Source organism: Poecilia reticulata, chromosome 5 (genome assembly GCF_904066995.2).
Source record: "Poecilia reticulata chromosome 5, P_reticulata-male-v2, whole genome shotgun sequence".
In the NCBI taxonomy this organism is placed as follows: Eukaryota; Metazoa; Chordata; class Actinopteri; order Cyprinodontiformes; family Poeciliidae; genus Poecilia; species Poecilia reticulata.
In genome coordinates this window covers 27,872,311-27,889,488 of record NC_088834.1, presented here as the reverse complement: position 1 = coordinate 27,889,488, position 17,178 = coordinate 27,872,311, and the positions used below count along the sequence as shown (strand labels likewise).

The 17,178-nt window shown below is 40.7% G+C and overlaps 2 protein-coding genes across 4 annotated transcripts; both read right to left on the bottom strand.

Moving 5' to 3' along the window:
• Window positions 1-1,402: 1,402 nt before the first annotated feature.
• comtb (catechol-O-methyltransferase b) lies at window positions 1,403-7,779 on the bottom strand. Of its 2 annotated transcripts, none has more exons than XM_008410488.3 (6): window positions 7,530-7,779; window positions 6,433-6,604; window positions 2,336-2,453; window positions 2,023-2,216; window positions 1,798-1,929; window positions 1,403-1,710 (listed from the first exon to the last, which is right to left on the bottom strand). In XM_008410488.3, exons 2-6 carry the CDS (start codon window positions 6,601-6,603, stop codon window positions 1,531-1,533), a joined length of 795 nt encoding a protein of 264 aa, XP_008408710.1. In that variant the 5' UTR covers window position 6,604; window positions 7,530-7,779; the 3' UTR covers window positions 1,403-1,530. The 2 variants fall into 2 exon arrangements, with proteins under 2 accessions (XP_008408710.1, XP_008408711.1); XM_008410489.3 differs by lacking the exon at window positions 7,530-7,779 and adding an exon at window positions 6,749-7,480.
• A 134-nt stretch (window positions 7,780-7,913) lies between these two features.
• Window positions 7,914-16,834, bottom strand: LOC103465536 (SRSF protein kinase 3-like). Of its 2 annotated transcripts, none has more exons than XM_081607402.1 (15): window positions 16,811-16,834; window positions 15,118-15,394; window positions 14,928-15,036; window positions 14,364-14,451; window positions 14,066-14,153; window positions 13,812-13,918; window positions 13,548-13,716; window positions 13,392-13,417; window positions 13,227-13,283; window positions 12,145-12,505; window positions 11,891-11,988; window positions 10,550-10,657; window positions 10,404-10,473; window positions 10,231-10,323; window positions 7,914-8,973 (listed from the first exon to the last, which is right to left on the bottom strand). In XM_081607402.1, exons 2-15 carry the CDS (start codon window positions 15,335-15,337, stop codon window positions 8,789-8,791), a joined length of 1,779 nt encoding a protein of 592 aa, XP_081463528.1. In that variant the 5' UTR covers window positions 15,338-15,394; window positions 16,811-16,834; the 3' UTR covers window positions 7,914-8,788. The 2 variants fall into 2 exon arrangements, with proteins under 2 accessions (XP_081463528.1, XP_008408712.1); XM_008410490.3 differs by lacking the exon at window positions 16,811-16,834 and adding an exon at window positions 16,403-16,795.
• Between the last annotated feature and the right edge of the window lie 344 nt (window positions 16,835-17,178).

Genomic DNA, 17,178 nt, shown 5'->3' with positions numbered 1-17,178 from the left:
TCACCTGCCCATTCTTCATGGATCACTCTTCATTCATTCATCCATCATAGGAGATTGTCCAGGCGGGCCTCCAACCTCGGTCCAGATTCGATGGGCTGCACTTCAAACCCGAGGCTCTGTCATCTCAGACTGCCTGCTCTGCACGGTTAAAAAAACAACTAAAAAAAACAAGTTGGAAAATATATTTAAAAAAAATAAAAATTTATGTAATTTTAAAAAAGACTAAATGAAGAAGAGGCTCTCGAGGCTCTTAGAGTGCGGCATCCTGGCAGAAGCAGAGGGAAGTGCAACATTACGGCATGAGAATCTCCAAATCTCTGCCAAATCCCTTAAAAGCTCTCCTCCCGTTCTGCCGTCCTTTTTTCAGCCGTGCGCGTCTCTGTCCAAAGCAGTCACTCCTCCCTTCCTCACTCCGGTGAACCCTCGCTCTCTCTCTCTCTCAGCGCACTAATGGCCTCAGATTGGGATTATCATGCAGCCGTCTGTGAAGAAAGCACTAGGTGGACAAGCTCACTTTTCTCTCTCTCTCTCTCATGCAGCTGCAGCAAAAAAGAAAAAAAAAACCTCCTCCCACTCCATCACTTTGAGAGATTAGATGAACAGCAATTTGCTCCCTCTCTCTCACACAAACACACACACGACATCCACTCACTATCACAACCCCGTCAAAACACACACACACAATGGCAGAGAATATCAGAGCACAGAACAGGTTTGTGCGCTACAGAACATAGCTGGATTAGGTTTCTGATTAATTTGAGTCGATGCTCTGAAAAAAAAAAGCAGCTCCCAGATCAGTTCGCAGCTCATCTGTCAATTAGGAGCTCGGCTAAAGGATCGCCGCCGCCGCCATGTGCTGGACGGATACACACAGAAAAGACAGTTTTATATAAGGTACAACGTTTGCAAAAAAATTAAAATTAAAAATTAAAAATTCCAAAATCGCCCCTTCTGTCCCCCCCTAAAAAAAGTAAAACTTGGCGCCCTGGGCTACTGCCCTACCGGCCCAGGAGACACCAACGCTACATGCAGCGTGAGAGTTAAATGAGGAAGATAAATAGACGTTTTTTAAAATTATTTATAAATAGGATTTTTGAGAGGTTTGGCAATTCAGAGCATTTATATTAAATTGCTCTGAATTCACTTTAAGCAGATTTGATGAAAAAGAAACTCTTTATGTGAGAACTAATATCAGTACTCTGCTGATTAAGTATTTTGACATAATTATATTGACATAAAAAATCTATTTTGTTATTTTTTAAGGCAACATCTTTCTTAGTTCCCAAATGGCTTGTGGAAAAAATAATTGTTCTGTCACGTTAAAAAAAATCCCAACAAACACACAACATGACAATATGTGAAAACATTAAGGAACGAGCATAACAAAGAACACAACATTACATTTGTATTTCATGTTACTTTTATTTTCAAGTCAACATCTTAATTACATTAGAAAAAGAGACGGGATTTCTTGTTCTATGATTGGTGAATGATCCTGAAATGTGTGACTGAGGCTCTTTTATTGAATATCTACCCTAAGAAAACTGATTTCTCCAAACCGTCTTCCACTTTGGTGTACTCCAGGTGGGATCTGAAGTACTGGCTCTTATATCGGGGGCTGTTGCGGATGTACTCCAGGTAGTCGGGCGTTCCGGGGCAGATGACGTTATCTGCCAACAGGACGCTGCCTTTCCTGAGGAGACCGCACTCCTGATTTAAAAAAAGAAAAAAATTTGTCATGGTGGAATGAACAGGGAAGAGTTCAATCCGAACTGAAGTGTGTTACAACAAACGCACCTCCATCAGCTTTGTGTCAGGAAGGTAGCGATCTTTCCAGTGATCCAAGAAAACCAAATCAAACGTTTCTATCCCAAACTTCTCCTTCATTTTGGGGATCCAGTCACCAGACGGTCCTTCCACTAACTGGATCTAGAGGGAATAAAACACTCGGCTATGTGACCCAGAAGTGTTTTTGTTTTTTCGCCTCGTTCTCGTAGTTCGCTTTAGACATCGGGCTTTTACCTTGTCTCCCAGTCCTGCCCAAGCGATCACCTGGCGAGCTATGGCGGCGTTGTGCGGGTTGAACTCCAGGGTGATGAGCTTGGCGTCAGGAGGCAGCAGGCTGGCGATGCGCACGGTGGAATAGGCGCAGTAGGTGCCCAGCTCCAGCACCGTCGCCGGGTTCACTTCAGTCACCACGGAGTCCAGGATGCACCCTGGGGGTCAAAGGACAAACCAAAACGTATCGGAAAGGAAATATATTTTTTCCTCATGAAAGAACAGAGTTATGAACTTTAAAAAAAAAAAAACAATGAAGAAAAAGAAAAGTCGCCACCTTTCTCATCTCCCACATTCATGGCCCACTCCTTCTGTCTGCAGAACTGATCGATGGCTTTCACCACGCTGCGAGGGTCCCCTCTAGTGGCACTCTTCTGCACTGCAGCCAACATCCGCTGCAGGGAGCCAAGAAAGCAAAAAAAAAAAAAAAAAAAAAAAGAAACAGGATCATTTTCAGTTGTGACAATAACCTCCCAGTGAGTAAAAAACAAACTATTTTATTATTTTTCATCACATTTAGTTAACATTTTCTCCTCCTGAAGGCAGACCAGTGTTACAGCTTACTGTCAGCTGATTATGGGGGATATGATAACTGGAATATTTATAAGCCTGTTTGTATCTTTATCATTTTCTTAAAATTACATTACAGCCTTTTTGCTGCTGCATACTGTCCAATCAGCTGGCCAGCTACATGTTAGCTTGTTAGCTAACATGTAGCTAACAAGCTACATGTTAGCTTGTTAGCTAACCCATGTTCCTTATGAAATGATTCTCAAAGTCTAGCAATTTCTCCTATGGAAATGCCGTCAGACGTTATGATGATTTCCTAATGTAACTATTTAAAACCAAGAAAGCGATAGATCGGCTGTGTGATAAATAGCCTCCGATTTCCTTCATTTTTTGTATATGCCAATAAAAAAAAAACATGTCAACATAAACTCACACATTCAAATCTGAATACGACACATTGCGCCCCAAGTTGCTTATGACAAACCATCCATGAAATGACAGCTTATACTGAGAGAGTGAACTTTAAAAAAAGAAAAGAAGTGACATGAAACAAGTCGGGATTTTGCTGAGCTTGAGAGTTGATGATGGACTGAAGGATTGCCCTGTTTTTCTAACACACGGTGTGTTTTGTTGCCCTTTGACCCATGAAACGCAGCTCTCTTTCTGTTTACAATCAATATTTGACCTTATAAGATTAGCTCATAATCAATATTCATCAAGATACTGTGTTCTAAAAATGACGAGTCTTTCTCTTTATTTTATTTTATTTTTAAACAGTGCAAACTTTTTATTTTTATCTAATTAAGTCCAAATTAAATCACTGGTAGCCACCCGAACAAGAAGCACGGCCGAGCAAAATACCACTAACCATCGATGCCTGTTTGAAGGCTGCTGTTGTTCCTAAAGTGGACATTTTCATAAACGTTGTGCAAAAACATAATACACAAATCTGTTAATCATTTAATCAACTGTATTGTATGAAAAATTGAAAGAGTTCAATTAGCATACGAGAAGTGGAAAGATATTTACTGAACAGCTGAGTTTTAAAAAAATAACTACAACTCTAATCTAGTTTATAGCGATTACAGAGGGGAAAGATCAAATCTAGTAATGTATCACTGTGATCAAAAATGATACACTAAAAAGATCTTATTTGCAAATGTAGCTATGCAAACAAGAATTTAACAAGATCCAAATTTCTTGAATATCTTTTTGGCCCCGAGGACAACAGAGCAGCTTAGGAGCAACGTGAGCAACATGTCAAGCAAATGGTTGCCACATCATTTAGTCTATTCAATACCAGTTTCTAAGAAGCATGAATGCTTAAAAAAAAAATTTAAATTGCAAATCTACTCCATAGGAGTTAGATTTTTTACTAAGCAGTTGTGTTTTAGTGTTTTTTTCCAGATTACATGAGTTGTTGTCGTCAGTTTGTGCTTGCATGAAATTAAAATAGGACTGTAGGCTTTTAAAAGACAAGAGCAAATTTATTTAATGACTGAATTCTTCCTCTTCTTCAACTTTTATTTAATCTGTTTCTGGTTAAATAAAGGTTGAAGAAGAAACAAAATTCATAACAACCAATTACTCTGGTCGTTGGTTACTCTACATTTGATTAAAAGCGTTTGAAAATCAGCCGTCTCTCTTTTCACTAAGTATCCGACTTCTCTCCATGTTCTAAGTTTTAGGGAGCCGTGTTTGCTGTGCGATCGTTTTGCATTCACTTCTTCTGTTTGCAAACTAGAAAATATTTCACAAGCCCACACTTGCGTAATGCCCCTCAAGCCTGAGCCGTTTTTTCACCCTATTCATGACGACACGCTGACATGTTAACGTAGCAGGATCTACATTCGGCCGTCGTGAGAATGTAAGGCGTAAACATACGAAAGGAGCGAGAATGAGGAACCGAGTCTTTGGAAAGCGTGGAAACTTTTTGGAAGGTGTCTCTGTTCTTGCAGGAAGGGTTTTGTGTTATCTTCAGAGGCAGGTGTTTTTATTTTGATATGCTTCACTGCACAAACACCAGTCGAGCCTGGGTTGTTGAGGCTCACTGCGTTGGGAGTAAGGTTTCACGCTGTTAATGCCAAGTTGTGAGCCTTAAGAAGGCTCAGATGACAAAACCGCTGAGCTCAGCACATCTCTGCAGTTTTGCTGAGCCTGCTGAGCCCAAGAATTGTTTTCTTAGCTGACAGGAGGGAGTCCCAGCATGCATCTGTCCTGCTGCGGCTCAAACACCTTAACGGAACGGATCATCTCAACACGACGGGTTTGAGAGAGTTTTTAAGTTGCCCTCGTGTCTTTTCCTACAAGTTCACTCTCGACTACAGGAGCGTGAACCCAAAGAAAGAGGCTGGGATATTTTTTTTTTTACATGCATCATGTTGCCATGACGATCTGTGGTTTGCCTTGAAAAAGTATTCACATTTCAGATCTTGGCAACCCAACAGAAAGCACCGAGTACTTATGAGGCGACAGGAGCACGGTACGTCTTAAGAAGGGAGCACTGAAGTTCAGCTACTCTGATGCCACCAAATAAAATTCTGCCAACCGATTGCCTTCAAAAGTCTCCAATTACAGAGCTAGAGGCAATTTGTGTGAAATTTAATCTCAGTGTGAATCCAGATGTTTTTAAAAGACGGTTAGTGAGCAAACAACATCTTGGAAACCAAGGGCCATCCCAAAGATAAAGTAAATAAAATGTGTTAAAGGGGCAGTATTATGGGTTTTCCAGCCACAAAGTATCAATCTATAGCACAATCAAGTAACATTATTACATCCAGTTGTTGTAAAACATATATGACTTAAAAGAAATGTGACTTTGCAGTTTAACAACTTGAAATTGGACCTCTGTCTTTTTAAGAAGCTCCTGCTCTTTCCGGAACTCCGTAAACGTTTGGCGAAGAGACGTTGACGTGCTGAAGGCAAACGTTCGTCAGAGCACTGCACCAAGCAAATGCACAGTTCCACCAGGAGTTACAGGTACGTTTTTGATGGGGGAATAACATTGTAAAGCTAAAAAAAAGTCACATTTACACACTACTGCCCCTTTAATTCATAATGAGCCGTGTTCAGGCCATCCTGTGAAACTGGGTATGACAGAAACTGGTACAACTGAGAATATATTAAGACATGGCCGCCCACCTAAACAGCCAAGATGGTAACTCAGGATGAGCTGCTACAGTCTGTACAGTCAGCCAATATTAACTGTCCACTTCACAAATCTGGCCTCCATACAAGCCTGCCACTGATAAAAGAAAGCCACAAGACTTTACAATTTGCCACAAGTCCTGCAAAATGCACTGTAAACACTTAGAAGAAAATGATCTGGTGAGATGAGAAAAAAATAAAAAACAAATTTTTTCCACAAGTGAAATGCTAGAAATCAACACTACACATCAACAAAAGTGTTGACAGGAAGATGGACAGAGCTAAACACAAAGCAGTCCGGAAAGGAAAAGCTCTCTGAAGCTGCACAACCTCTAAAACTGGGTGAGACATTCATTTTCCGGTTAAAACCCGACTTCGTCTAAGGATCTATGGAAGACTTGAAAATTGTCCCAAACAATCTCACTGAACCTGAGCCATTTCACAAAGAAGAATGGGCAACATGTTTGTGTATCGTTTTCCTTCCACTTAACTTCCAAAGAATGTGAACATTTTTTGCAAGGCATTGCATTTCACTGCTGAGACGGTAACAAACCAGGTCATTTGGAGCATTTACTAATTCTAAATGCCCCTTTTCCCCTTTTTAAAAAAGGTTTCCCTGACTCTAAATGCACCTTTTCTTAAAAAGGTTTCCCTGACACTCTTACACCTTCGACGTAGGTTTTGTTCGTTTGTCGTGTTCGACTAGCAAAGGCACACCTGAGGACGCGTGGTCTGGGTCAGTGCGTTCAGCAATCCCTCCACGATGGTGTCGTGCCAAACCAGTGCGAGTCCCGCGTGGTACTGCACGACAGAAGGAATCACCCATCTGTAGAGCGCGTACAGCAGAGCGGCCCCGCCGGCGCAACCATAGAGCAGAGTCAGCCACATCCTGCGAAAAAAAAAGGAAAAAAGAAAGAAAATTGTACTGTTACAGTGTGCAGTGCTGCAATATTGAAAGAGACGGTGATAAACGAAGACCAAAAAATGGACAAGAGGAGAGATCAAGGGACTCTCGTGTCTCCCGTCGCCCTACCTGTCCCTTTGTGTTTAGATAATGAGATGGGTGTTTACTATGCAGGGTAGAATACAGGAGCTGCTCCTGCCACATCCAATCTGAACACACACACAAAATATACACACCACTGGGAAGAAAGTGTCTAAAATAAGATGCAATAATCTGTAACAAACAGCTGCTTTCCCCACACTTAGAAGCTGCTTATCTGCAGCCTGAGCACAGATGAAGCAGGGAGGGAAAAGAAGGAAAAGAGAGAGGAGAAGAGCACAGCTTGAATCTTAAACAGAACTCGCTCTCTGGAAAAGCAGCGATGAGAGAAAAGACCCCGGCTACCTTGGAGTAATAACGCAGCTGTGAAAGCTCTGTGGTAGCTGAGGTAATCCCTTTTGATTCAGAGTTTGAGTCGCATGGCAACTGGCTGGGGGTTAAGAGCTGTGTCACCCAAAGGCACAAAACTGAGACTTTAACCTTTTACTCAGGCTTCCTTCTCAACATACTGAAATGCCGGACAAAACTGGTACCTTTTTTTTTTTTACTGTTAAACTAGTCATTCCTGTTGACAATCAACCATGTTGCAATGTTTAAATTATAGCTGCTGTATATAGTCTGATAGTCAAAATATTGGCGGTGTGGCAAAATATTGCAAAATATTTGTGGCAAAATATTGCAAATTAACAAGTTAATCGGCGACAAATGAACACATTTCTAAGTGCAGAAGGCATGAACCCAGACTGAACCATGCGTCCCTCTTAGCAACACATTAACAAAGTAACTCAAGAGTAACCATGAATCGACTCACCGTGCCTTCCTGACGATCTTACACGAGATACGTCACCCGTGTGATCAGGTGGAGTTCCTCCGTCCTCTTCTCACCTCGTCGCTGTTCCAGGAAAATGTGCTTTCGAAAGCCGGACATATGCCTGAGTTTACATGAAGCTAACTCCTCCCTCGTCTTCCTTCCATCCCCTCCTCCTCCTCTGCTCAGAGCTGCACTGAAATGTGGGCATGCGAGGAATGTGCAGCCTGCTGAAATCTCTACGCTCCGCGGCCGCGGAAAGCAAGACACATCTGTCACAGTTTTTGTTATTTTTAGTCTTATGTGAGGAGTCTTTGGAGTGGAGATGACAGCTTTACTCTTATGGATGTTTGGCTTGAATTGAAGGATCCCAATAATAACCGGAGCTGAGTTGTTCTTGCACGTTTATTTTGTAAAAATTTAAGATTTTATAAACACTACTTCCCAGAATTCTCAGTCTTTTATAGTCATGTTAAAATGTGAGACACCAGGAAGAATGGAAGATGAAGGAGAAACACAAAGTGGAAGCAACATTGAGACTCTGATCTCTGTGCCATAAAAGTATTAAGGTAGCAAACAATCAATGTAAGAAAAACAAAGTCAGTGCCAGTGTCTTTACTGATGCCAGCACCAAACAACTACAGCAGGCGGAGTCCCTTTTACCAGACATCGTCTCCTATGTACAACAGCGTATCTGGGCCGCTGTACATATAAACGTTGTACATTTCCACCAAAAAACAAAAACAAAAAAAATAAAATCTGAAATTTTGAGAATAATCTCAGAAATTTTTAAAAATAATAAAAAAGGAAGTCTCCGAATTTTTTTTTTAATTTTGAGAAAAAATTCTCAGACATTTTCAAGGAAAAATTATACATTTTATTTTACTTTACTTTATATTTTTCCCCAAGATTGATCTCAAAATTTGACGTTTTTGGGTTTTTTTTAGCAAATGTTTGACTTTTCAAACTCAGAAATGGCAACATGCTTCTCTGAATTATTTAGATCAAAATTTCAGATTTTTTTTCCAGCAAGTTTTTTTTACTTCACTGTTGTTGTTTTTTTTTTTTTTTATTAAAATAATGAGATTAAGCTCAAAATTTCATCTCCCCCCCCCCCAGTAAACAGACTTTCCAAGCTCAGAAATGTCCTTGTTTTTTCTAGAAAATATTCTGAGATGAATTTTAAAATTTCTGAGTTTTTGGTAGAAACTATTTTCTCCTCTTGCACAATGATCCTAGTGACACGGCACTGCGATGCGTCTCTAGGAGGAAACCCATGGGTGTTTCAAACACTGAGCAGCTGTGGCTCTTTTATCTGGCTGCAGTTCCAACATGGTGAGGAGAAACGAACTGAACTGGAGTGCTTCCTCTCGTGGCCACTCGTACTTATCCAGCAGGATCTCCAACAAGCTCCACGGTTTAAGTTTGGAGATGTGCCGCAGCTGCCCTGAAGAGAAGGGAGAAGGGGTTTCTGGCTGCTCAGACCAGCTTGACTTTTAATTACTCATATCATAAACCGTCGATACGGTCCAATAAAAGCAAGAGAACCATATAAAATAATCAGATTGAATAAATATCATGTATTTTACAAATCTGCGTGAGAATCAGGCTTTTAAAAAATCTATTCCAATAAAAAGCAGGATTGTACAAGAACAGAAATACAGAGAAAAAAAACGGCTGATGGGAGAAATAAGTAAATTTTAAGCTCTGACTGACTATTGGTCAGTCAGGAACTCAAAGGTTGTGTTGGAGCGCAGACTAACATCAAGCTAAAGTCAAAGCGCTGAGATGCAAAGACTGTTAAAAAATTAAATCCATCTTGAGAAATATCTGGGTCAGCTCAGGCTGAGCGGTGCTTTTCTGCGGAAAACACAAAAGGCTGAACAGCGTAAAGCAGAGGCTGCCGCTTTATTCCCTTGACCTTTGAAACAAACGTAGTCTGCGACGGGCGATGCTGGACGTTGAAATGCTGGCAGCTTTCAGAAATCCCAGAGTTCAGATTAGCATCAACATATTGCAGTAAATGGATGAGGATAATGCCGGTCTCACTGAGGTCTACATGCAAAGCAGAGGGCAGCGCCTCGTAGCAGCAAAGTCATAAGCATTAGAAACATTGGATCATAAGCTGCATCAGTTAAGTGAAGACTGAAATATATGTATGTATTTTTTACCAGTCTCAAATCTATCAAAACCTCTCTGAACGGCAAATTCTCTTTGTAAACATCTCAGTATTAATACTTCAGGTAGAGACTGAATGATTATATTAGATTTAATCACTAAAAACAATCAACAATTAACCTATTAGTACTCACACTAATAAATAGATTAATAATTGAGTAATGAAAGGAGAAGTAAAACTAGCAGAAACTACCTAAGTGGAGATTTTGAAGGGAATTGAGAATAAATACAAATATTATCTTCATGTAAGTGTTTCTTTATATCTCAGACATGCATTAATATTTTCTTAGATGAGCACGTGTGCTAATGCTGTTCATCGCTAACAGAAGATGCTAAAGGTGCCTTAACAAGTGAACTCTCCAACATTTTATCATATATTTTGAATGCTGCTCGTGTATTTTCTTGTGCTATACAAGATAAATTATGTATGTATTCAAAATGTATTATATTAAAACTAAAATTTGCCAAAAGAGAAAAAGAGATTGGGCACAATGAAAATTGTCTATATTTTTAGTTTTAACTTTACCTTTCCGGTTGAAGTATTGTTTGGATTTTCTCCCAGAAAGGGCAAACTGGGACGGAAGAGGTCCGAGCAGCTCGATGATATGGGCAATATGATCTACGGACGTGAAAACATTCTGCTTAATGTTGATATTATTTATCTCAAACACAGCAGAGGTAAAGTAGCTGAACACACACCTTCCTCCCGGCAGAACGCGGCTCCGGCCTGCGGGTCAAACAGGTAATCTCCTGTAGCCAGCTCAAAGGCCTTCAGAGGACACAAGGAGACAGTAGCAGTAAAATGATTCCAGCGGTGGAATAATTTTGCTGCTACTCTCACTCACCATGCAGGCGGTGCTCCAAATGTCAGCTGGCGTGTCGTAGTCCGCACCAATCAGAACCTCTATGGAGCGGTACTGGCAGGTCTGAATGTCTTCACTGAAGTGCTTGTGCTGAAAACAGAGAAGATCTGCAAATATGATCCTGCAGTCTGTAGCGCACATCTGCTTGATGAAACGTAACGTAACGGGCTGGGCTTTTCTGACCGGGCTGCAGCTCAGAACCAGGATGTGAAGGTTAGTTTGTTTTTCTGCTAAATTGATTCATTTCCGTCTTGTTTTTAATGGATGGTTTTCTACAGCTATAAAGTTTAAACCCTTGGTCATTTCTTTTTTTTTTTTTTTTTTTGTAGTTTATGGTCTGACGTTCACTCTGTTCTTCATTCAAGATTGAAAGATCAGAGTCAGATAAATAAATTAGAATATCACAGATAATCTTGTTTCGGTTATTCAAGTCAAAATGTCAGAACGAATTACAGAAATTCATAACACTCAGTTACATATGTGTCAGGCTATTACTTATAAAACCCAAAACTGTGGAAGATGGGGCCACTGAAAAAAAAATCATTCCGATTTTTTTTGTCTTATAATTCTGACTTTCCTCTTCTGAATCAGAAGATCAGAATTCTGAGATTAAGAAGTCAGAATAATAATTATTATTATTCCTACCAAGGCTGCTGTTTCCCTGTTGTATCTTTATCAACAACACATTTTTTCCAGTTGGACTTTTCATCCATGTATTTAGGAAGCAGCTCTCTGTGGACAACTAACTTCAGCACAGAGATCTCTTAGGATCTCTGACGGTGCAGGCTACAACTTAACTTTTCTGCTTTAACTTCATTCATCCAGATCTATTTGGTCAAGCGGCACATAGTCAATGTTACAAAGAGTCTGTTGTCTGGCCACTTGTCAAAAACAGAAAAATCTCACAAACCTAAACAGTTTAGGGGCAGATTTTTTTTCTTACTGCTTTTATGCAATCTTATTTTCTCAGAAGTAGATCTTTTGATATCCAATTCATTAAGATTCACCTTTATTAGTAAAACATATGTTTCTGAAGGTTCTCAATATCTAACAAAGACAGCAATGCTCAAAAAGTTCAATTTAAATTGAGACATTTAAACACTGATCGTGACTTCAGTATGTCCGCCTTTCATACTGTTAGAAAAACTAGAAAATACTGAAGCTAACCTCCACAATTTTACTGCTTAATTCTATTCATCTTCTTCATCTCTTCCAAACATAATTTCAGAATTATAGAGAATAAAGCGAGACATGTAAGCAAAGCAAATGAACTAAGATTAATCACTTAAATCATTTTAGCTGTGTTTTACTTTAATCACTCACCACCCAGCAGGCATTGCCCAGATCTGCAATCTTGACAACAATTTTGTGGGCGTTGTGAGGCTTCAGTACGTCCAGAGGAACATCTGTGTCACCGATTCCTGAAACGCAGAAAAATAATTAAAGAAATTTCAATGACTTGGTCAAAGACATAAGAATGCAGATCATTAAAATACATTAACCAAGCTGAGGGTTCTTTTAAGTGATTTTTTAAAACATTTTTTTAGACAAGTGTAGCAGTAAACAGTGATACTGACCTCTAGCTGAGGAAGCCGGAGGTGCGACGGGCTCGGTGTGCGACGTCTGGTGGAGCAGCGCAGATCTGGAGCCGGAGGCCGGAGCGTCCATGCTGAAGTTTGGGCACGAGCCCATGGAGTACCTGTGGCTGTGTGGAGCACTATCCAGTCCATCTTCAAATAGCAAAGTCTGCCTCCTTATCTTCAAGTTATGACCTCTGAGCTTTGAGTTACTGGTGAAGTGGTGCGTGTTTGAAGCGGCAGCTTCAGAAAACGTCACATGAGGCTTGTCTGACTTCTGCTCAGACGGACTCCTCTGTCCCCGACGGCTTTTGTCCTTTGGCGATAGCTGCTTCAGCGGATTCCTGGAAACCTTGCTGGACTGGGGACAGCAGTCGTATAGTCAGAAACAATCAGATGCAAGCGTTAACTGTGTGATTAAAAGCAGTTTAGCAAACTATCAGCTTAATGTCCGTCTTGGAAGCAAACCATGTAAATTCAGTCGACTCTGCGCCATGCATGTTCCCAACTCGACTGATTCCATGATTCTTTTACTCGGACGCCGCGACAGGAAAAACACACTCAGAATTAAAAACCCTGTTGGAAGATCTTTGATGTGAACTGTTGAACCGAGCGTTGCTAACAGCAAAGTACAGCGTAACCACAACAGCAGCTGCTGCTGCAGGAACCTCGAAACATTTCCTTGTCTCTTCTGACATAAAGCAGACAGAGCCACTGCAGCGCGAAAGCCTTCTCCTTATTTCTCCTAATTTGGACAAAGGAAATTGACTTCAAATAACTACCTTGAAAACTATCTGGTTTTCTTCAACTTGTCTGCCATGTAGTAGGAAAAGTGCCAACATGTCGAGAGCTAAAAAACAAAAATGGCTTACGTGGAAATTACATTTATAGCAAATAAACAATCCCTTGGAAAACTGGGTTTGAGGTGCATCAAGCTTTTAATTCACACAGGCGGGTGGACATGTAGGATGGCAAGTTGAGAGGGATTTGGCTGCAGCAGAGTTTTATCCACAAAACATTGAAAACCAATATGAAATCTGCAGGAAATACGGCCAGAGGGTTGATGGCGTCTGTCGGCTTACCCATTCGCCAAGGCTGTGCAGAACCCCCGTCAGCTTCCCAAACAAGTTGAACACGCTCTTAGGAAAGAACAGCAGGAAAGACAAAAGTCATCACAAAGTTCAGCATACATCTAGTCACAAAAAGACTGAAATTATTCCAGAAGAGTTCATTTTAAAGTTGCACACCTGTTTTTCTCTGGAGTCTCTGTTCACTGGCAGAAAGAGAGAAGAACAAATATGAGACTAACGAACAACCGTCAACAAGCGCTAAACCCAAAAAAAGAAATCTTGATTCTTGAAATTTATTGAGTCAAAGCAGTTACTCAAAAGACGTGCACAAACCCGAGCTGCTGCCGCTCAGAGGAGGAGGAACGGGTAACTGCCACAGCTTTGTGTTGGCTGCAAGCTTCCTGAGATAAAACTCGTCCACTCTCAGGAGGATGTTTTCCGGCTTGATGTCTGTGTGGATGACTTTGCATTTAGTGTGCAGGTAATCTAAACCCTGCAAGACCTGCAATACAATGCACAAACTGATGTGATCCGAGTCAGAAGTGAAGTGAAACTCAGCAGGGTAAATAACGTACGGCGAAATAAAATGCAGCTCACCTGTTTGAGGATGCTTTTAACACAAGGCAGGGGGAGGCCCGTGTAGTTGGATTTGACGATCCACTTGAGAAGCTCGTGGCCGAGAACCTCCAGAACCATGCACACGTCTGACGCGCAGCTAAGGAACCCTTTTTTTTTCATAGAGAAGTGATGTCAGGGTTTCTTGCAGCGACGCATAAAAGCGGAACCTGCTAAGTCCAGCAACACCTCGCAACAAAATTATTTATTAGCAACGTCGACTCTGTAAAAGATACGCTCTCCAGTCGGAGCCGAGATTCTAAAGTCGTCGATGAGCTGCACGATTTTCTCACGCTTTGGATCCTTGGGGTCACTGTCCCTTACCTGGTAGCACAAAGAAAAACAAGATGCGTCATCTGCTTAGTCAAATAACTTTTGGTTTTAACAAAGAAAAAAAAATCTAAACAACAAAAACAAGACTACACGACAAAATATAAGCTGTTGCAAAGTGTTGTATCACTATAAATTTTAAATAATGCTTGAAAAAGACAAAAGGCAACTTGGAGACGCATCGAAGTGGAAACTCAGACTGACACATTTCAGCAGTTTGATCTCATCCAGCGCCGTCTCCGTGAACATCTCAGCGCTCTTCACCACCTTCAGAGCCACGAAGCGTTTCGTTCTGCAGGCAAAAAATAAAACGACTACAACAGTGACCATCTCGGTTCCTTACACTTCCTGGCAAAACTATTCATACCCCTTTGGGATTTTTCACAATTGTCATATTACAACCAGTGTTTTTTTAATGAGATTTTAACATCATAGAACAATACAGAGTCGCATATAATTGTCAGTGGTTAAACTTTGAAATTGTTTAAATCTCACTTATAGTCCCCAATTAAGGCCCTCAGCAAACGTGAAAACAAAAAATTAGCTCCAGTCTCACGAAACCAAAATAAAAATACATGACCCTCAAGCCACCGTCTCCGCAATGAAACATGCTGAGAAGATGTTTTCTAAAGCAGGAGACAGATCCACTAGACTGGACTACGTTGGTTGTTGCAATGCTGAAAACTTCAAATGATAGAAATAAAACTTTTAGCCTGGCTAGGTACCATTATACTTGATGCAAAGCTACAAGGTCAAGCATTTACTCACACCATGTCCCAGCAGAGCCACACGGTGGAGAAGTGACCCCATCCCAACTTTTTAAGGACTTGATAGCGGTCGACAAATATTTCTCCGATCTCTACCCGGTAATAACCACCTGGAAGCAAAGCAGTCAATAGAAATCAGAAGTGAAGATGTCACAGGGCACGCTGGGATTTATTGCTGGGATCTTACTTACCGATGCCGTAGTCTGAAGAATTCTCCTGTTGCTCTTCATAAGATCCCAGAGGCTCCGGTGAAGCGGCCTGGTTCTGTAAAGACAGAGGGCAGTGGGGAATCTTGCGGGGTGTCGGACTCTTTTTACTGCTACTCTTATGTTTTGTTTCTGAGAACGGCTGATGGATCGGTTGGTTGGATGCAAGAAGGGCCGATATGGCGGCCGCGTAGGACGACGACATGTTGACTGGAGCGCGATCAGTTTGGGTGGAGCTTTGCGACGGCAGCACTCGGGAAGACTGAAACGAAAAGGCATTTTGAGAAATTCAGAAACTTCAAGTACATCTCTTCCATGGCGGTCTGTGCGTACACCCACAGGTTGTGTGGAATGACATTTTAAGAGGGCCAATGAGCATGTATCTTTATTTTTAGCTGGATGAATGGCATGTCAACGTAAATAGCCCCTGACACCAGCCCAGCTGCAACCAGACTCTACTTGGGCTTGCATAACTGCTGCTGTGGGAGCCTCTGTTGTGAACATGAACTCCTGATATGAACTCTATGGTCTCTGCAAACCTCATAGTTTTGTCATTTCTGATAAGACTGATAAGAGTATTGTAAGAGCCAAAAGATAATGTTGTCCACAGGAGATTACATTGGCTGAATTTAGACATTTAAACATCCCAATTATTAGTTGTTCTTGTTATAGCACCATTAACAACTTTAATTTGGTATTTCATTGCAGAACTGAAACTTTTATATTTAGTCCCAGTTTTGGATTAAACAGTGTAAGATTCCTCATGACAGTTTAACTTAAAAAAAGTCAAAAATGCTCAATAATTACTTAATAAACACACTTCTGTATTGATACTGTAGTTGAATCATATCTATTCAAGGACTTTTGAACATTCGTTGGATTTATTGAGCATTTTTAATTACATGAGGAGAATGCTACTTTTGGTTTTATGCATTACTCTTTTACGGAATAAATAAACTGTTGAAGGAGGAAAAGGAAAGAAGTATACCAAAGAACACCAATACAGGCTAACATTACACACCAGCTATACGAAAGCAAAGACTGAATATATAAAATAAGTTCAAAAATAGTACATTATTTTAAATTAGTTATTTTGCAAACAACTTTATTTGCCTTTTATCCTCGTACTTTGCTTCTTAAAAAGTTAGCTAATGTCTTTATGAAGAAAGAAATTTCTAGAGAGAAACAATGTTTATCATTTTAATGTAAAACTATGTTGCTTTGTTATTTTCACGCATTATTCTTTCAAAATAATGAAAGTTTATATTACCCAGTGGTTTCCTCTCTAGGAGGTCGAACAGAGGTGCTGCGTTGTTGTCGGCTCTTTGAAATTATGACGCAGCTTCTCCAATGAAAAGTAATTAATACTGGTGAGGCGGGACTCGAAGCGGAGCGCGGCGGACTGGAGTGTTTCAGTCCTGGGCTGCTCTGCTCATCATTCCTCCGTCTGAGAAGAGGGTCTAGGAATAGCAGAGCGCCGCCGCTTGGAGAGACAGCAGGCTCACTTCACGGCAGTGGCAGCTAGAAGAGTTGCCACGACTGCTGCCGCTGTTTTGGGGAAGCCATGCCGGTTTACGGCAAAACTTGATAGTTATATTGCCAACTAGTAAATTAATGTTTTTAAAACATGACTGGTTATTAAGCCTTGTAAGACGTGCAACAAAGTGACTTCACTTACTTGATTTCAGCTTCAGTGGCCCTTGGGTTTATTGACCACTAGGTGTCCTACTCGAGCACCGTTTTATTGAAAGCTCCAGTGTTTCAACCACATCGTTTCACTTACTAAAAGCCGGGATCGACCATCACTAGTGAAAATTGTGAAATGGTTCAAGAGGTACGAATAATTTTGCAAGGTAATAATTTAGATTATTCTTAAAATATTAAAACTATCACCACTAGATGGCAGTTTTTCACCAGGATAAGCTGGTGACTTATTTTCCTCTTCTGCGGGTCATTGGTCCCTCAAACAGCATCTTAAATCATGGCCCAAACACCCCGTAACCAATAAAATTGTATTAATTTTGTTTTTCAGACAAATCATTTTCA

Excerpts from the sequence above, each read along its gene's own strand:
- LOC103465536 (XM_081607402.1), bottom strand. The coding sequence starts at position 15,337 with ATGTCGTCGTCCTACGCGGCCGCCATATCGGCCCTTCTTGCATCCAAC. Across the intron at positions 13,284-13,391 it reads GAGACTCCAGAGAAAAACAG|AGCGTGTTCAACTTGTTTGG; the intron begins GTGTGCAACTTT and ends TTCTTTCCTAAG. Across the intron at positions 8,974-10,230 it reads ACAATACTTCAACCGGAAAG|GGCAGCTGCGGCACATCTCC; the intron begins GTAAAGTTAAAA and ends CCTTCTCTTCAG.
- comtb (XM_008410488.3), bottom strand. The coding sequence starts at position 6,603 with ATGTGGCTGACTCTGCTCTATGGTTGCGCCGGCGGGGCCGCTCTGCTG. Across the intron at positions 2,217-2,335 it reads GAATGTGGGAGATGAGAAAG|GGTGCATCCTGGACTCCGTG; the intron begins GTGGCGACTTTT and ends TTTGACCCCCAG. Across the intron at positions 1,711-1,797 it reads CTGACACAAAGCTGATGGAG|GAGTGCGGTCTCCTCAGGAA; the intron begins GTGCGTTTGTTG and ends TTTTTAAATCAG.